Source organism: Eriocheir sinensis, chromosome 37, assembly GCF_024679095.1.
Source record: "Eriocheir sinensis breed Jianghai 21 chromosome 37, ASM2467909v1, whole genome shotgun sequence".
Lineage (NCBI taxonomy): Eukaryota > Metazoa > Arthropoda > Malacostraca > Decapoda > Varunidae > Eriocheir > Eriocheir sinensis.
Window position 1 is genome coordinate 15890326 of NC_066545.1, and position 17865 is coordinate 15908190.

The window sequence follows — 17865 nt, forward strand, 5'->3', positions numbered from 1 at the left end:
CAATCTCTGGACTCTTCACTGGAGGTTTGGAGTCTGATCTGGACCCTCTCTGGACGCTCTCTTCAGCAGGACACGTGTAGACGAGACGGAGAACCTGTTTGGTAATACCTCATATGTTGTTATATTACGTCAGAGTCACGCAACATCGCCGGGAGTTGTGTTTCCGTGTGTTGTAATGTGTGTCTCATGTGTTACGGTGTGTGTTCTTGTGTTGCTTTGTCGCGCTGAACCACCACCACCACCACCACCTACAACACTACGACACATACACAGACACATACAAACCCGTTCGAGTTCTTCTGCATGATTGGTGAGTCACGGAATCACCCCACCACCACCGCTGTCATCACCATCACCACCACCCTCAACACCACCTTCAGCACCACCAACACCTTCTTTTTCTTCTTCTTCTTTTTTTTTCTTCCTTTCAGCTGTCAGTCCTCACCAAGCTAATACTGTTTCACTCCCTCGTCTCTCCACAAGGTCACAAAGTTTGATAAAGTCTTGAAAAAGTACCGAAAAACTTTGCTATTTGTTCCTTATAATGAGAGAGCGAGCGAGCGAGCGAAAGAGGGCGTGCCACGAGTCGGCTAATGTAAACTTTTTTCTTCACTCGCCGCCCTCTGCCAACGTTCAAAAGTTCCACAAAGTCTTCAGAAAGTATCCAAAAAGCTCTCTTATCTGTCCTTATAATGAGGGAATGAATACGAGAACGAGGGTAGGAATGTCACAGGTCCGCTAATAAACTTTTCCCTCACTTTCTAGCACCGTCAAAAGTTCCACAAAGTCTGAAGAAAGTATCCACAAAATCTTCTGTTCGTCCCTACAATGAGGGAGTGAATACGAGAACGGGGTTAAGAATGTCACTAGTTCTCTGTTAAACTTTTCCCTCACTTTCTAGCACCGTCAAAAGTTCCGCTAAGTCTGAAGAAAGTATCCACAAACTCTGCTATTCGTCCTTATAATGAGGAAGCGAATACAAGAACGAGGGTAGATAAGAATGTCACTAGTCCTCTGTTAAACTTTTTCCCTCACTTTCCAGCACCGTCAAATGTCCCACTAACTACTGACAACACGCCATAACTATTACTTATACGACAGGAGTTAGTGAATATGCGAGTGGGTGGGCGTGGGTTTCGTGAGCACCGCGGGGCAGGACACGCACGCAAGACAGACCCAAGCCACGAATCGACAGCTGTGTGCGAGTCTATGTCAGCCCGGCGCGACACGGAGCGACGCCCAACCTCTCGGTGCTAAGGTTGGAGCCACACTGACTGAACACACTAGCTAGCTGGGACCCGGGACCTGGAACACCACAACACTATGACCTCTCCCCTACCCCCCCTATCTGCCTGCACCCTCCTCCTCCTCCTCCTCCTCCTTCTTCTTCTTCTACGACTCCTTCTCCTCCTCCACCTCATCCACCTCCGTCTCAGTCCACTGGCCAGTTACACACGTCGGTTGCATGCCACGACTCTTCCTTCTTCTTCTAAGCTATGAGGGAAGAGAAGAGAGGAGAGGAAGAAGAAGAGAAGTGAAGAGGAGAAGAGAGGAAAGAGAGAAAAACAAAGGAAAGTACAGGAAAAAGAGAAGAAAAGAGAAAAGAAGAAAAGACGTAGTACAGATGACCGCGTTTTTGCTGCTGTAATGTACGTGTGTGTGTGTGTGTGTGTGTGTGTGTGTGTGTAGTGGAAACTGGTTTAGATCTCCAATACTTCTCTCTCTCTCTCTCTCTCTGTCTATCTATCTATCTATCTATCTCTATCTATCTATCTATCTATCTATCTATCTATCTATCTCTATCCATCTATCTATCTATCTATCTATCTATCACTACCGGGTAACTGTCACTCATGAATATATTACGGGAGTGTTTTTTTCTTTATATTCCTTTGTCTCCTGTTGCTACTCTCTCTCTCAATGTTATCTCTTTATCTGTCTTTATCATCTATACCTTCCGCTCCGCTTATTCCGTTCCAGTTTTCTCGTCTCCGCCTTATACATTCATACATACATACATACATACATACATACATACATAATACATATTTACATACAAGCATCCCTGAGAACCTACTTTCATTCTTGGTAGTACGCATTACGCTCTCTCTGTTGTTGTTGCTGTTGTTGTTGCTGTTGTCTATTGTTGCTGTGTGTGTGTGTGTGTGTGTGTGTGTGTGTGTGTGTGTGTGTGTGTGTGTGTGTGTGTGTGTGTGACGTTCCTTTGTGTTATGCTGAACGAAAGTGGTTTTCCTCTAACACACACACACACACACACACACACACACACACACACACACACATTTGGGTGTATTTTTTTTTTTTGTCTGTCTTTGTTTCGGTTCGGTGTGTGTGTGTGTGTGTGTGTGTGTGTGTGTGTGTGTGTGTGTGTGTGTGTTAGACAATGAAGGGCTTTTTTTATTTTATGGTCATGGATTGGGGGAGGAGGGGGGTATGCTTTCTCTCTCTCTCTCTCTCTCTCTCTCCTTATTCCTCTTACTTCTCCTCTTCTTCCTCTTTCACATCCTTTTACTCTTCCATTTACTCCTCTCAGTGGCTCCTCTTCCTCCTCCCCTTCCTCCTCCTCTTCCTCCTCCTCCTCCTCTTACTTCTACCATGGACAGCCTCGCACATCCCTCATCGTAACCCCACCTGGCATTAATTAACCTTGACAAGCGTTAATGACCTAATATTTACCTGCCTGCATGCACTCACTCAATCACTCTCTCCATCTGTCTCATTCTTCTTGTTTAAACGAAGAGTTACTTTGAATTTTCGTCCTTCTATATTTATGGTGATTCAAAGCCTGTGTGTGTGTGTGTGTGTGTGTGTGTGTGTGTGTGTGTGTGTGTTTACGTTAGGGAGTGAGACTGTGGGATAGAAATAGCTGGACTCGTTTTCATTAGTCTCCCTCGTGTCGTGTTGAAAAATTCCCGAACTCTTTGACCTTATCGTTGTGTTTTTAGAATCTACCGCCGCTTTGCTTTCCTCTTACCCGCCACGTTGTCCGCTGCCCGGTACTCACAGCTGCGTAGCGACTGTTGGTGCGTCACTGAATCGTTCATATGTTCACTTATCATATAGGGAAGGCACTCCTGAATAACAACAACGTCCGGTTTACCACAGTCTACCTTGAAGGAATCGTATAACAAAGAAAACAAGATCCTTTTAGGGTGTACTCAACTTTACTCACATCACGCCTCACCACACTATCGAAGGTGAAATAATAATAATAAAAAAGGAAGATTCGAAAGACATATCGTCACCTTCGTAAACAAACCGCCCAAGTTATTACCTTCTGCTCTTCAGGACATCCGAAAAGAACCGTCATTATCTCATTTGGCTTGAGATTTAGGCAGAAATGAAAAGGCCAATTCTAGAAAACTCAAACCCTGAATGACGAAAGTAACTGTACAAAAATGGACGTCATATGTTGAAAATTAATGAAGACAAAAAACCTGGAAAATCGATGGAAAATGTCTTAAGCGATTATTTTATGAGGGTGACGATATATAGAAAATGGGAAACTGAAGAGTGGAGGATGGACGAACAGTACGCCCATTGACTAACATAACATCACACGCGGATCCTCAGGACTTCACAAGCCGACAAGGGCCACGGGTTACAATACAAAGGTATAATGTTTTTTCCACATCTGGTAATCACTAAAACAATAATGATGACTTTAAACAGAATAATGACTAAGAAGACCTCGACTCCAGGCTTAAGCAACACGGTAATTCCTATGTTTCGTGTGTGTGTGTGTGTGTGTGTGTGTGTGTGTGTGTGTGTAAGGATAATGGGATAGGTAGGAGAGAGAGAGAAGGAAAGAAGAAAAAAAAAGAAAGGAAGGAAGGAAGGAAGGAGAGAAAGGGAGGAAGGCAGAATATGTATGTGTGTGTGTGTGTGTGTGTGTGTGTGTGTGTGTGTGTGTGTGTGTGTGTGTGTGTGTGTGTGTGTGCTAGTTGGCCTGCCGGGCGAAGACTGGGTTCTCCACGGTGGTCGCCGCACTCCTGTACAGCGGGTTCTCCTCCTGCCGAAGAGAGAAGAAAACGGGGTGTGAGCGTAAGGGAATAACAAAAAGAAAACGGGATGTGGGTGCGAGTGATTAAACAAAAGAGTAAAGGTATTGTCAGACGCTCCCTTCCCTCACAGAAACTATATCATATTTAGGCCAAAAAAGGAGATCAATTAGGTTCCAATGACTGTTTTTTTAGGTTCAGGGTACAGAAGAAGGGTCAAAGCTACCTCTGGAAATGCCTATAAAAACTCCTACGAAAGCCTTGTCAAATAGGTGAGCTCGGGTTCTTGTGCCTGGTATTTTAGGTTCAGGATACGGAAGAAGGGTCAAACTACCACCAGGGTCATAAAACTACCCCTGAAAATGCCTGAAAAAAACTCCTACGAAAGCCTTATCAAATAGATGAGCTCGGGGTATTTTAGGTTCACGGTACAGAAGAAGGGTCAGACTACCACCAGGGTCATAAAACTACCCCTGGAAATGCTTGAAAAAACTCCTACGAAAGCCTTGCCAAATAGATTAGCTCCGGGTATTTGAGGTTCACGGCACGGAAGAAGGGTCAAACTACCACCAGGGGTCATAAAACAACCCCTGGAATTGCCTGAAAAAACTCCTACGAAAGCCTTGTCAAATAGGTGAGCTCGGGTTCTTGTGACTGGTATTTTAGGTTCACGGCACGGAAAAAGGGTCAGACTACCACTAGGGTCATAAAACTACCCCTGGAAATGCCTAAAAAAACCTCTTACGAAAGCCTTGTCAAATATATGAGCTCGGGGTATTTTAGGTTCATGGTACAGAAGAAGGGTCAAACTACCACCAGGGTCATAAAACTACCCCTGGAAATGACTAAAAAAACTCCTATGAAAGTTTTAAAAATATGATCTGAAGGAGAAAGAAATCCCCCATCGAACACAATTACTTACCGAACTGAACTGCGCGTTTCTGCTCTCACTCTCGAACTTCTTGTATTCCCTCCGGTCGTGGATGGTCGTGAAGATCTTCCAAATGATGAGAGTCAGGATCCCGATGGCCACGATGGTGCCGATGAGGGCGAAAACGATGGCTGAAGAAGGGCGAGAAAGGGGGGATGAAGATGGGTGTAAGGCGGGGAAGTGCGTGAGAGGGGAAGAGAAGGGAAGAGAGTGAAGGGAGTATAAAAAGAAAAGGAGAGAGAAAAGAAAGACAAAATAAGAGAAAAAAGACTGGGTTGGGGAGCGTGTGACTTGGGAGGAAAGAATAGGGGGTGAGGTATAGGGAGAGAAAGAGGAGATGGAAAAAAAGAATGAAAGTAGGAAAATAAGAGGGAAGCAAAGGAAAGGGAGAGAAGTAAGATCAAAGTTAAATGAAGGAGAACTCACGGAGGATTGGCGGCGGCGGGGAGCATTGCCTCTCGTTCTGTACAAACACCTCCTCCTTGTTCTGGTTCTCAAGGTAGCGATACGTGAAGTTGACGATGCAGCCGTCCTCGTCCTCGAAGTTACAGAGCCTGGCGCCCGTGTACATCATCTCTGGAAGGGTGGGGAGCGTGAGGAGGAGGAGGAGGTGGAGGTGGCTAAGGCTAAGAAGAGGATGATGGATGCTGTCGGGAGCTATGCCACAATTTTGGTTACACAGAAAAAAATAAGTTTTCGTTTAGTTCAACAAGAAAGGTCTACATCAACTGTTTCCAAAGGCCGACAAGGAGATCAATCGTATTTTTATGAGTGTTTTTTTCACGTTCATGGCACAGAAGAAGGGCCAGACTACCACCAGGGTCATTAAACTACCCCTGGAAATGCCCAAAACGCCTGCGAAAGCCTTGTCAAATATATGTGCTTGGACTCCGAAATGTTGAAGAATATGATCCCAACAAAGTCTCAGGAAATCTCGTGTCACATTTAGCACCAACAGACTGAGCGGGAATCATCAGCAATACCCCCACCAGAAAACCACCAACTGTCCAATGCTTACAAGACAGAGAGTGTGTTAAGGGCCTAGACTCGCCCGGACAGTGACGCTGTAAACTCTACGGACACAGCCAGCCGCGTTTACATTACTCCACGGCGCTTACGATGGACAAGGGGAACACCGCGGATTATAATAACAGAGAAACATGTTGTATAATCGCAGTATAAGAGACAGAGAAGAAGTAAGAGCCACTTACGAGTCCATACAAGAAAGAAAGGAGAGAAAGAAAGGAGAGCGAGGAAGCAGGAAGGCAAACATGTATGATGACAACAAAAAAGAAAGAAAGAAGAGTCATATAAGAGTCCGATCTAGCGTTTCTCCGCCGCTCACCGTCCAGACTCTCCACGGGCTCGGATTTCTCGCAGGTGTTGCAGTTCTGCTTGCGGGGGCCGTTGCCGAAGTGGATGCACTGCACACAGTCCCTGAACTGATTGCACTTGCCCGTCCCGCACCGCTGAAAGGCAACACAGGGACGAGATCAGTCCTCTGTCTGGCTGTGTCCTGTTTTATGTGTCCTCTGTCCTGTGTGAGTGTTCTGCGTTCTGCATTCTGTGTCCTATGTCTGAGTTCTGCGTGTTTGTCCTGTGTCCTGTCTGTGTTGTCTTGTGTCCTCTGTCCTGTGTGAGTGTTCTGCGTTCTGCATTCTGTGTCCTATGTCTGAGTTCTGTGTGTTTGTCCTGTGTCCTGTCCGTGTTGTCTCGTGTCCTCTGTCCTGTGGCTGTCCCTGTGTCTGTGTCTTCCTCGGTACAGTCACCCAAAGCACTAGTGAAGGTGTATTTTATCTCCTTCGCGAGAGGAATGGAGGTGCTTTGAACTCTCTCTCTCTCTCTCTCAGAACACCCTCTCCTTGATACCTCATGTTGCTGTTGTTATCTCGTTACCCTTCTTGGATGTTGTTTTGTAAGACTTTCAAGACTTTGTGTGTGGAAGGGGGGAGGGAAGGGTGTGCTTGCGTGTTTGTGTGTGTGTGTGTGTGTGTGTGTGTGTGTGTGTGTGTGTGTGTGTGTGTGTGTGTGTGTGGAAGGGGGGAAGAAAGGGTGTGCTTGCGTGTTTGTGTGCGTGTGTGTATGGAAGGGGGTAGGGTGTGCGTGCTTGCGTGTGTGTGTGCGTGTGTGTGTCCAGGGCCACTCACCAGGCAGTCCTCGCAGTATTTCCCGGTGTAAGTTTCGTTCCCCTGCGAGTCACACCGACACTTGTCACAATCACACGTGCCATGGCCGGAACACACCTTGTCAGACCCTGGAAAGAACCGAATTACTCATCAACAGCCCACACACTCTCGCACTCACTCACGCACGCACTCATTCACTCACCAACCCACACATTCTGCTCTCATTCACTCATGCACTCACTCACTCAATCACTCACGCACTCATCCACTCCTACAATCCCTCCGTCTCTCTCTCCCTCACACACTCACTCACTCATCAACCCCCCCCCTCCCCACCCACACCAACACACACAGCTCACACACTCTATCAGCACTAACCTACCCACTTTCCATTTGTCTCCCATTCCTCTTCCTCCTTCCATTTCTTTTCCTCTCCCACCTGTTCCCTTTGTTCTCTCCCATCCTGATCCTTACCTGGCTGTATGCACGCCTCGCTGAGACAGTCGCAGAAGGCACCTGTGTATCCTGGGTTACACTTGCACTTGTCACATTCACACACCCCGTTGTTGGAGCACGCTGGACCCTTCGCGAGTGAGCACAGCCGTCCGTCACACTGGCAGAAGTCGCCGGTCACGTTCTGGGGGTTCGGTTAACATCATCATCATCAGCACCAGCCTCAGCATCATCTGTTGTTTGCATGCATTATCCCCGTCATTATCATCACCATCATCATCGTCAAGAAAAGGGGGTTAGTAGAAAGGAAGGAAGAGGGGGTAAGTAGGAACGAAAGGTGTGTAAGTAGGGAACGTCAGTGGGTAGATAGTGGGAAAAATGGATAGATAGGAACGGAAGTGGATAGGAAAATAGTGACTCCAGGATGGCGAGATCGATTTGGCGTTGTCTCGCGAGGGTCCCAACACCTGTTATAGTACACCACTTGAGAATGAGGCACTGATGTTTTGCTGAAGGGTGCCATGTGCCCATCACGAACATTTATTATTGTTTGTCACTGGTGATTGAACAGGACAGAGGATCGTTGGCGTCATGTTTTTGTTATATTTATTGTTGTTGTTGTTGTTCTCATATGTCACCTATACCTAACATACGAGTATACAAGGGAGAAGTAGACGTTGGGGCAGTGTGGTAGAGTGAGGAGAGGAAAGGACCCACGCGAGCTAACACCAAACCCATCTCGCCAACCTGGTTTCACTCTATAGTCTTCCAGATATGTTGAGGCCGGTCTGGCGTAGGCTCCCACGGGTCCTTTCCTCCCCTCTGCTCTGCCACACAATCCCAACACCTATCTCCTCCTCTCATATGTAAGCTATAGGTAACATCATAGGAGCAGCGAGTAGCGGGCTTTTTTTTTTTTATCATTGTTTACTTTTTGTGTGCCCTTGAGCTGTCTCCTTTGTTGTAAAAAATAAAAAAATAAAAATATGAGAGGAAAAAATAGGTGTTGGGACTGTGTGGCGGAGCAGAGGGGAGAAATGGACCCGCAGGAACCAACGCCAAAACGGACTCCACAATTTGGTTTCGCTCTAGTAAAAATAAGTGGGTTGTCGCAATGAACCACCTGGAACTAGTGTACAGTCATCCCTCAAATAGTACGGTTTCGGTTTTATGTGGATTTTCATAGAAGATTTTTTTCCGGAATTTTGAATTTCCCGACGAGCAGGAAAACTAAAAATCCTAAAAAGATCTTCCATGACAATCCTTACAGAACCGAAACCGAACTATTGAAAACTGTACTATTTGAGGGGCGACTGTATTTGTTTTCGTGTGTGCGAGTGAGTGTGTGTGTGACAGTGCCCACCTCGTAACAGATGAGTGTGTGTGTGTGTGTGTGTGTGTGTGTGTGTGTGTGTGTGTGTGTGTGTGTGCCCACCTCGTAACAGATGCACTCCCCACACTTGCAGGTTCCCCTCCCGCTGCAGACCCGCTCGTCATCCACGTTAGCCTTGCACCGCTTGTTCTCGTCATCGCTGCCGCAAACAAAACAGGGATGACTTGAGTTGATCGTTATGTTCATTTCAGTAAGTTTGAGCTAGAAGAGTACAAATGATATGATGGAACTACAATGAATACAATACAAATGATTTAAGATATGGAAATAGGGATAAATTCGAGTTTTAATATTATCACCATCATTAATATTATATACAGTAGAGTAGGTAGAGTTAATAAGGTGGACTTTGAACTCATCTGAACCCAAATCCAAGCCTGCCCCACACCTTCCACACACACCTGAAGTCCCCGTCGGCGGTACACTGACATTTCTTCCCGCTGTAGCCCTCGAAGCAGGAACACACACCGCAGACCTGGCGCCCGTGACTGCTGCACTTTGAGATGTTGCGCTGTGTGTAGGTGGAGCGAGAATATAGATGTGGCAATGGTGGATTTTCTGTTTTTCTTTTCTCCTATGGTGTATTTCTTTTCTCTCTCCTTCCTTGCTTTCCCTTCCTTCCTTTCTTTCCCTTCCTTTCTTTCTTTCCCTTCCTTCCTTTCTCTCCCTTCCTTTCTTTCCCTTCCTTCCTTTTTTTCCCTCCCCTCCTTTCTTTCCCTCCCTTCCTTTCTTTCCCTTCCTTCCTTCTCTCCCTATACTGGATGGTGACCTACTCCACTCTACACTAATCTTCCTCACTACCTTATTGATGCCGCCAAGCACTTCACCACAGACAGACAGACAGACACAGACACTCACATCGATAGGACAGTCACAGGAGCAGAGGAACTCGATGTCCAGGATCACTTTGTCCTCCAGCGTCTTCACCTCCACGATCGATCCCTTGCCGTCCGCCGGGCACCTGTTGACCTGGAAGAGCGACACAGCGAGAGTCATACATCGCGGCGCCACTATAAATTAAATTCGCCCGCGCCACTTACAACCTGGGGAAGGGAAGTAGAGAGGGAGAGACACAGAGAGGAAGGGACTGCATGCAATCACCCGTCCATCCCCCGTTATTGATGAAGGGTGACTGAGGGCGTTCTTACCGTGACCTCCAGCGTGAAGGTAACCGTGTCGTTCTCCTTGATGTGGCCGCACTTGTTGGTCTTCGTGATCTCGCTGCCGCTGCACGCCGAACTGTAGGCGATGGTCAGGTCGTCGGTGCTGTTGTCACTCAGAGTCACCTCGCTGGAGATGCTCTGAGTCAAGAGATAGAAGAGAGAATAAAGAAAGATAGAAGAGAGAAAAAGGAAAAGATTAGGGGGAACAGGAGAGGGTTAATAAGTGGATAAGAGGAAGGAGGAGAAAAAAAAGAAAGGAGGGAGGAAGAATGGGAGAAGGAGCGAAAAGAGAGAGAGAGAGAGAGAGAGAGAGAGAGAGAGAGAGAGAGAGAGAGAGAGAGAGAGAGAGAGAGAGAGAGAGAGAGAGAGAGAATTAATAGATTGGATGAATAGAAAGGATGAAAAAGAGGAGGAAGAGGAGAAGTAAGAGGAATAAGGGGAGAAGAGAGAGGAAGGTAAAATAATGAGAGAGAGAGAGAGAGAGAGAGAGAGAGAGAGAGAGAGAGAGAGAGAGAGAGAGAGAGAGAGAGAGAGAGAGAGAGAGAGAGAGAGAGAGAGAGAGAGAGAGAACAGTTAATCTGCCTTAAATCTTCCAAAACTTGTCTGCCCCCATTTCCCGGCCTCCCTTGACTCTGACCTCTGACCCCTCCCTTCAGACAGCCTCATTCCCTTACCTCCCCTTCTTTCCCCAAACCTCCCCATGCCCCTCTACACCTGACTTTCTCTGCTCTCACCTCTCTCCTTCTACCCCCCCCTTACCTCCCCATCTCTCCCCCTTCTCCTCCCTATTTCCTTATCATGCTTATCCATCTACATCCTTTATTTCATCCCTTACGTTGACCGCATTCCCTTCAACTCCCTCCCTCCCTTCCGTTCATCTATATCTCTCCTTCCTCACCTCGTATTGCTTCTGGATGAGGTCGACCACGTTGATAGAACCTTTCTCGAGCATGCCAAATGAGGAGGTCTCGATGCGTTTGGAGAGACCTTCGTAGAGTTCTCGGTGGGACAGAACAGCGAAGATCACGTTGATGCCCCTCTCCTTGGCGACCTTGTTGATCTGGGGACGTGTGGTGAGGGTGGTTAGTGGTGGTGGTGGTGGTGGTGGTGGTGGAAAGGGTAGTGGTAGTGATAGACTGGTGGCAGCGGTGGGATATTGGGAAAGTACTTTGCTCTACCTCTCTTCTTTGCGACCTTGGGGATGTGTGATGAAGATGGTTAGAGGTGGTTAGTGGTGGTGGTGGTGGTGGTGGAAAGGGTAGTGGTAGTGATAGACTGGTGGCAGCGGTGGGATATTGGGAAAGTACTTTGCTCTACCTCTCTTTTTCGCGACCTTGGGGACGTGTGGTGAGGGTGGTTAGAGGTGGTTAGTGGTGGTGATGGTGGTGGTGGAGAGAGGAGTGGTAGTGATAGACTGGTGGCAGCGGTGGGATATTGGGAAAGTACTTTGCTCTACCTCTCTTCTTTGCGACCTTGGGGATGTGTGATGAAGATGGTTAGAGGTGGTTAGTGGTGGTGGTGGTGGAGAGAGGAGTGGTAGTGATAGACTGGTGGCAGCGGTGGGATATTGGGAAAGTACTTTGCTCTACCTCTCTTCTTTGCGACCTTGGGGATGTGTGATGACGATGGTTAGAGGTGGTTAGTGGTGGTGGTGGTGGTGGAAAGAGAAGTGGTAGTGATAGACTGGTGGCAGCGGTGGGATATTGGGAAAGTACTTTGCTCTACCTCTCTTCTTTGCGACCTTGGGGATGTGTGATGAAGATGGTTAGAGGTGGTTAGTGGTGGTGGTGGTGGTGGAGAGAGGAGTGGTAGTGATAGACTGGTGGCAGCGGTGGGATATTGGGAAAGTACTTTGCTCTACCTCTCTTCTTCGCGACCTTGGGGATGTGTGATGAAGATGGTTAGAGGTGGTTAGTGGTGGTGGTGGTGGTGGAAAGAGGAGTGGTAGTGATAGACTGGTGGCAGCGGTGGGATATTGGGAAAGTACTTTGCTCTACCTCTCTTCTTCGCGATCTTGGGGATGTGTGATGAAGATGGTTAGAGGTGGTTAGTGGTGATGGTGGTGATGGAGAGAGGAGTGGTAGTGAAAGATAGAAGATGATGATGATGATGATGACAGTAGTTGTAGTGGATGAAGGAGGAGGAGGACGAGGAACAGGAGAAGTACACCTGGACCGTACCTGATTGATAGAGGGGTAGTCGAACTGGGCGTAGGCCGTGTACTCTCCGTCTTCGTTAAGGTGACAGTTCTCATCGTTAGGCGTCACAACCCCGGCAAGCTGAGGAGGACGAGGAGGAGGACGAGGAAGGGGAGGGAGAGAGGAAAAGTTACAGTGATTGTGATGTTAGTGGCCGACCCATTGATACTGAGCGACATTTTCCAGACAGAAGGTAGACAGAGGAGATTCGGGAAGAGGACTGGAAAAGGAAAGGGCGATAGTGAGAACGATGGGTAAAGAGGAAGGGAAAGTGATGAGAAGGAAGAGAAGGTATTAGTATAAGTAGGAATATTAAGTAGATGGGATTGAAGGAATGGAGAGCTGGACAGGAGATAGACGGTGGAAAGAGAAGTGAAGAGGAAGGGAAAGGGATGAGAAGGAATAACAAGTAAATGGGATAGAAGGAAAGGAGAGCTAGACAGGAAAGGAGGTGGCAATAGGTTGAAAGAGAAGTGAGGAAAAGGGGAAAAGGCAAACTTACGCGCCCATCTCCTGCTACGTGGAACTTGTCATCGGTGGAGAAGACTAGGATGCGTCTGGCCCGGTCCCTCCAGCCGATCTCTTCCTTGCACACCATCGCCTGCATCAGAGCATCGAGCCCCCCTTCAGGAGTGTCCAGATTCCCTGAGATACTGGCATTCTGTACTCCGGCCTGAAAGAATGGGATTGAATGGTTAGAGGGCGGTTTTGTTGTGTGGTGGTGATGGTGGTGATGGTAGTAGAAGTAGAGGAATAGGAGAATGGGAAGGCATTGAAGGATAAGGAAGAGGAGGAGGAGGAAGAAGAAGGAATAAACACAAGTGAAAATTGTAGAAATGAAAAGAAATAGAAAAAGAAAAGAGGAAGCTAATGGTGGTAACAATGATGATGATAACACACACACACACACACACACACACACACACACGTACACACGCACGCACACTCAGGCACCTCCTCACCTTAAATGTTTCGCTGTTCCTCGTCAGTTTCATGTCGTTTCGGAAAGAGTAAGGCTTGGAGCAATTGTCGCACGGATTGGCTAACCTGAAACAACAACAACAGTGACAACAAAAACAACAACAATAACTCACCTTACCTTCCCTTCCCTTCCCTCTTCTTCCATTTCCTCCCCTTTCCCTCCATCCCTTCCACCCCTTTACCTTCCCTTACCTCCCCTCTCCTTCCATTTCCTCCCCTTCCCTTCTATCCCTTCCACCCCCTTACCTTCCCTTACCTCCCCTCTCCTTCCATTTCCTCCCCTTCCCTTCCATCCCTTCCACCCCCTTACCTTCCCTTACCTCCCCTCTCCTTCCATTTCCTCCCCTTCCCTTCCATCCCTTCCACCCCCTTCCCTTCCCTTACCTCCCCTCTCCTTCCATTTCCTCCCCTTCCCTTCTATCCCTTCCACCCCCTTCCCCCTTCCCTTACTCTCCCTCCATTTCTTCCCCTGCTTTCTTTACTGTAAAAAAAGATACACCAACACACACACACACACACACACACACACACACACACACACACACACACACACACACACACACACACACACACACACACACGAAACACATACTTCAGGGTTGACGTATCCGTGTAAGGCATCATCACTTTATCCACGAACGAGCCGAAGCCGATTGTGTACTGGTCGGTGAGTCGGCCCAGCGTCTCCGTCAGGACCTGGCTAACATTCGCCAGCTGCTCCTTGTCGTCTTTCATGGACTGGGAGAGGTCCATGAGGTAGTACAGGTCCACGGGGTAGGCGAGAGCTCGGCGGAATTTGATCGTTATGTTTTGTGGCACTCCTGAAATGGGCGGGGAGGAAGAGGGCGTGAGGGAAGGGAAGATACTCATAAATTAACGGAGATTGGTTGATATAGAGACATAGGTGGATAGAGGGAAGGGAAGGTACTCATAAAATAACGGAGATTGGTTGATATAGAGACATAAGTAGATAGAAAGGAAAACACTTATAAATTAACAGAGATTGGTTGATATAGAGACATGGGTAGATAGATAGAGAGAAAGAAGAGAACGTGGACGAAGGGAAGGTAGACTCAATAATATCCAGAGATCGGTAGAAAGGTAGATAGAGAAGGAAGGGAGGGATGGAGAAAGGGAAGGAAGGGAAAGAGGAACGTGACAGAAAGAAAAAACGAGGAAGAGAAAAAAAGAGGAAAAGAGTTAAACAGATAGAAAAACAGACGGACAGGAAGAAAGAAGAAGAAAAATCGAAAACAGAAAGAGGAAAGAAAGCAAGAAAGCAACAGCAAAGAATGAGGAAAGACAAACGTAAGATAAAGGAAGGAAGGAAGGAAGGAGAAGAGAAGGAGAGTTATACAGATAGAAAAACAGACACAAAGAAAAAAAGGAGAAAAAATCGAAACCAGGAAAAGGAAAGAAAGAACGAAAGAAACCAATGAGGAAAGAAGAAGGTAATATAAAGGAGGGAAGGAAGGAAGGAAGGAGAAGAGAAGGAGAGTTATACAGATAGAAAAACAGACAAAGAAAAAAAGGAGAAAAAATCGAAACCAGGAAAAGGAAAGAAAGAACGAAAGAAACCAATGAGGAGAGATGAACGTAATATAAAGGAGGGAAGGAAGGAAGGAAGGAGAAGAGAAGGAGAGTTATACAGATAGAAAAACAGACAAAGAAAAAAAGGAGAAAAAATCGAAACCAGGAAAAGGAAAGAAAGAACGAAAGAAACCAATGAGAACAGATGAACGTAAGATAAAGGAGGGAAGGAAGGAAGGAAGGAGAAGAGAAGGAGAGTTATACAGATAGAAAAACAGACACAAAGAAAAAAAAGGAGAAAAAATCGAAACCAGGAAAAGGAAAGAAAGAACGAAAGAAACCAATGAGGACAGATGAACGTAATATAAAGGAAGGAAGGAAGGAAGGAAGGAAGGAAGGAAGGACGAACAGGCTGGCCGTGACAGAAGTGATCTCAACCAACCTTTCTTGAGGCTCAGCTTAAATCTCTGAGGCTTGAGCTGGATGATGTTTTGAGGCTGCTCGCTGGCTGCATCTCCCGCGCCTTTCACTTCGGTTGAGGACACGCAGGGACAGGGAAGAAAAAAAGAAAAAGTATGCATGATAAGTTAGTGGAACAGAAGGGGATCGGGTCGGGGAGGGCGTATGATTGAGGGAAAGGAGGAAGAGTATGGTTCGTGGGGAGTGGTGGTGGAAGGGGGGGAGTGATAATGTAAGGGAGAGAGTAGATAGGTAATTGATATGGTTAGGAGAGTGATGATGATGCTGGTAATGATAGTGATGATAGTAAGTACCCCTCCCCCCTCCCCCCCTTCCCTCCCCTTCCCCTTCCCCTCCCGTCTACCTGTATCGTACCTGTCAGTTCCTCGTCCTCCACCACTGTCACGTTGTTCTTTGGGTCATGGAGGTCAGCGGGGTCACAAAACGAGGTCGGGTCGGTGATGCTGACCCCGAGCTGACAGTTCTCCATGTCCACCTGCAGCACGAGACAGCATTAGTGTGTGTGTGTGTGTGTGTGTGTGTGTGTGTGTGTGTGTGTGTGTGTGTGTGTGTGTCTGAATCTCCTCCTGTCTGTCTGTTTGTCTGTCAGTCTGTTTTTGTAATAATAATAATAATAATAATAATAATAATAATAATAATAATAATAATAATAATAATAGGAAGAGTACATGAAGGAGGTCAACATGCCTTACCTTACCTACCCTTCCTTACCTTACCTTACCTTACCTTACCTTACCTTACCTACCCTTCCTTACCTTACCTTACCTTACCTTAGGAATGATTCAAACTACACACACTCTTCATACCTTACCTTACCTTACCTTACCTTACCTTAATTAGCCTTACCTTAGGATTGATGCACCACACACACCCCGGCGTCTGGATACAATCGCTACACTGTCCCTGGGCCTTACATTCCTTCTCGTCCGCCCGTGCACACAATCCGCCCGTCATATGGTCTCCCCCCTCGGCCACGCTGTTTTGGGGATCCTCGAGGTCATCGGGGTCACAGAACGAGGTCATGTTGATGCTGACCTCGTTCTGGCAGTTCTTCATGTCCAGCTGTAGCACGAGAGACAGTCATAGTGAGTGTCTTCCTCCTCTGTACCGATTCTAACAGTTTGATATCCATTGTTTAGTAAGAGGACCAGAAATGAACTGTTTAATCGAGGTTTCACTAATGCTGAGTATAGCTTGAGGATGACTTCGGCGTTCTGTTACTTGCGCTCCTTAACTGAAATGAATCCCAGTACCCAATTTACCCTGATCCAATTCAAAACCATCCTCATAATCGAGAGATACCCATTCTATAGTAAGGGGGACCAGAACTGAACTGCTTGATCGAGGTCACACTAATGTTGAGCATAGCTTGAGGATGACTTCGGCGTTCTGTTGATTGCACTTCTTAATAGAAATGAATCTCATTACTCTATTTGCCCTGATCCGACTCAAAACTGCACTGCGTAATCGAGATGAGGTCTGACTAATGTTGAATATAGCTTGAGGATGACTTCCGCGCTTCTGTTGCTTACGCTCCTTGATATGAATCCCAGTACCCTATTTGCCTGATACAATTCATAACCGTGCGCATAATCGAGATGAGGTCTAACTTATGTTGAATATAGCTTGAGGATGACTTCGGCGCTTCTGTTGCTTGCGATCCTTGAAATGAATCCCAGTACCCTATTTGCCCTCATCCAATTCAAATTTTAAATAGTCTTAGAAATCTTAAAAAAAGCCCTAACTCTCCCTGTCTTACCTTACCTTAATTGACCTCACCTTAGGATTGATGCACCACACACACTCCGGAGTCTGCATACAATCACTGCACCGTCCCTGGGCCTCACAATCGTCCTCCGCCTCCTCCTGTGCCCACACCCCGCCCGCAGCCACCACCACCACCACCAACAACACCGCCGCCGCCGCCGCCACCCTCATTCCGGCCACACCTTAACACCTGTTGAGAGAGAGACAGACAGACAGATTGATTTGGGTTCGGTTAGTTTTCTTTGTATATATGTGTGTGTGGGGGTGGGGGGGGGGGACGGTGCTGGTGATGATGATGGTGGTGGAGGTATTAATTCCTCGGTTGTTGTTGTTGTTGTTGTTGTTGTTGTTGTTGTTGTTGTTGTTGTTGTTGTTGTTATTTTCTTTCTCAACTTACTAGCAAAAGAGATGAGAGCATAAAGATATTGGGTAACTCTTCCATTATGTAGATAGGAAGAAAAAAAAAAGTGATGATGGTGGTGATGGTGATGAAGGTGATGGTGGTGATGAAGGTGATGGTGATGAAGGTGGTGGTGATGAAGGTGATGGTGATGAAGGTGATGGTGATGGAGGTGGTGGTGATGAAGGTGATGGTGGTGATGAAGGTGATGGTGATGAAGGTGGTGGTGATGAAGGTGGTGGTGGTGATGATGGTGTTGACGCAATATATCACCCAGGATGTGTACCCTTCATTATCTCAACTCCATCCGGTGAAGAAACGCTCTCTCTCTCTCTCTCTCTCTCTCTCTCTCTCTCTCTCTCTCTCTCTCTCTCTCTCTCTCTCTCTCTCTCTCTCTCTCTCTCTCTCTCTCTCTCTCTCT

General features: G+C 47.0%; 2 protein-coding genes and 1 long non-coding RNA gene across 3 annotated transcripts in view; 1 reads left to right on the forward strand and 2 right to left on the reverse strand.

Moving 5' to 3' along the window:
• Positions 1-768, reverse strand: part of LOC127008385 (prostaglandin E2 receptor EP4 subtype-like) — a 132353-nt gene extending 131585 nt beyond the window's left edge. Inside the window, exon 1 of the mRNA XM_050880399.1 lies at positions 1-768. This exon is cut by the window's left edge and continues 716 nt beyond it. The gene's annotated coding sequence lies outside the window, so the exon portion shown is untranslated.
• Positions 769-3752: 2984 nt separating this feature from the next.
• LOC127008470 (uncharacterized) overlaps positions 3753-17865 on the reverse strand; it is a 31282-nt gene continuing 17169 nt past the window's right edge. The window contains exons 20-38 of the mRNA XM_050880616.1: positions 17057-17227; positions 16124-16339; positions 15632-15752; positions 15240-15326; positions 13860-14088; positions 13249-13333; positions 12789-12959; positions 12269-12367; positions 10987-11148; positions 10074-10226; positions 9784-9894; positions 9327-9436; positions 8968-9064; positions 7554-7716; positions 7101-7207; positions 6299-6422; positions 5380-5529; positions 4945-5084; positions 3753-4033 (exon numbers count right to left, since the gene is read on the reverse strand). Of these exons, the coding sequence (XP_050736573.1) occupies positions 3962-4033; positions 4945-5084; positions 5380-5529; positions 6299-6422; positions 7101-7207; positions 7554-7716; positions 8968-9064; positions 9327-9436; positions 9784-9894; positions 10074-10226; positions 10987-11148; positions 12269-12367; positions 12789-12959; positions 13249-13333; positions 13860-14088; positions 15240-15326; positions 15632-15752; positions 16124-16339; positions 17057-17227 (2568 nt within the window). The 3' untranslated portion in view covers positions 3753-3961. The remainder of the gene's footprint in view (positions 4034-4944; positions 5085-5379; positions 5530-6298; positions 6423-7100; positions 7208-7553; positions 7717-8967; positions 9065-9326; positions 9437-9783; positions 9895-10073; positions 10227-10986; positions 11149-12268; positions 12368-12788; positions 12960-13248; positions 13334-13859; positions 14089-15239; positions 15327-15631; positions 15753-16123; positions 16340-17056; positions 17228-17865) is intronic.
• Positions 17246-17856, forward strand: LOC127008387 (uncharacterized). Its single transcript, XR_007761066.1, has 2 exons — positions 17246-17556; positions 17602-17856. It is a non-coding gene; the product is annotated as an uncharacterized LOC127008387 (long non-coding RNA).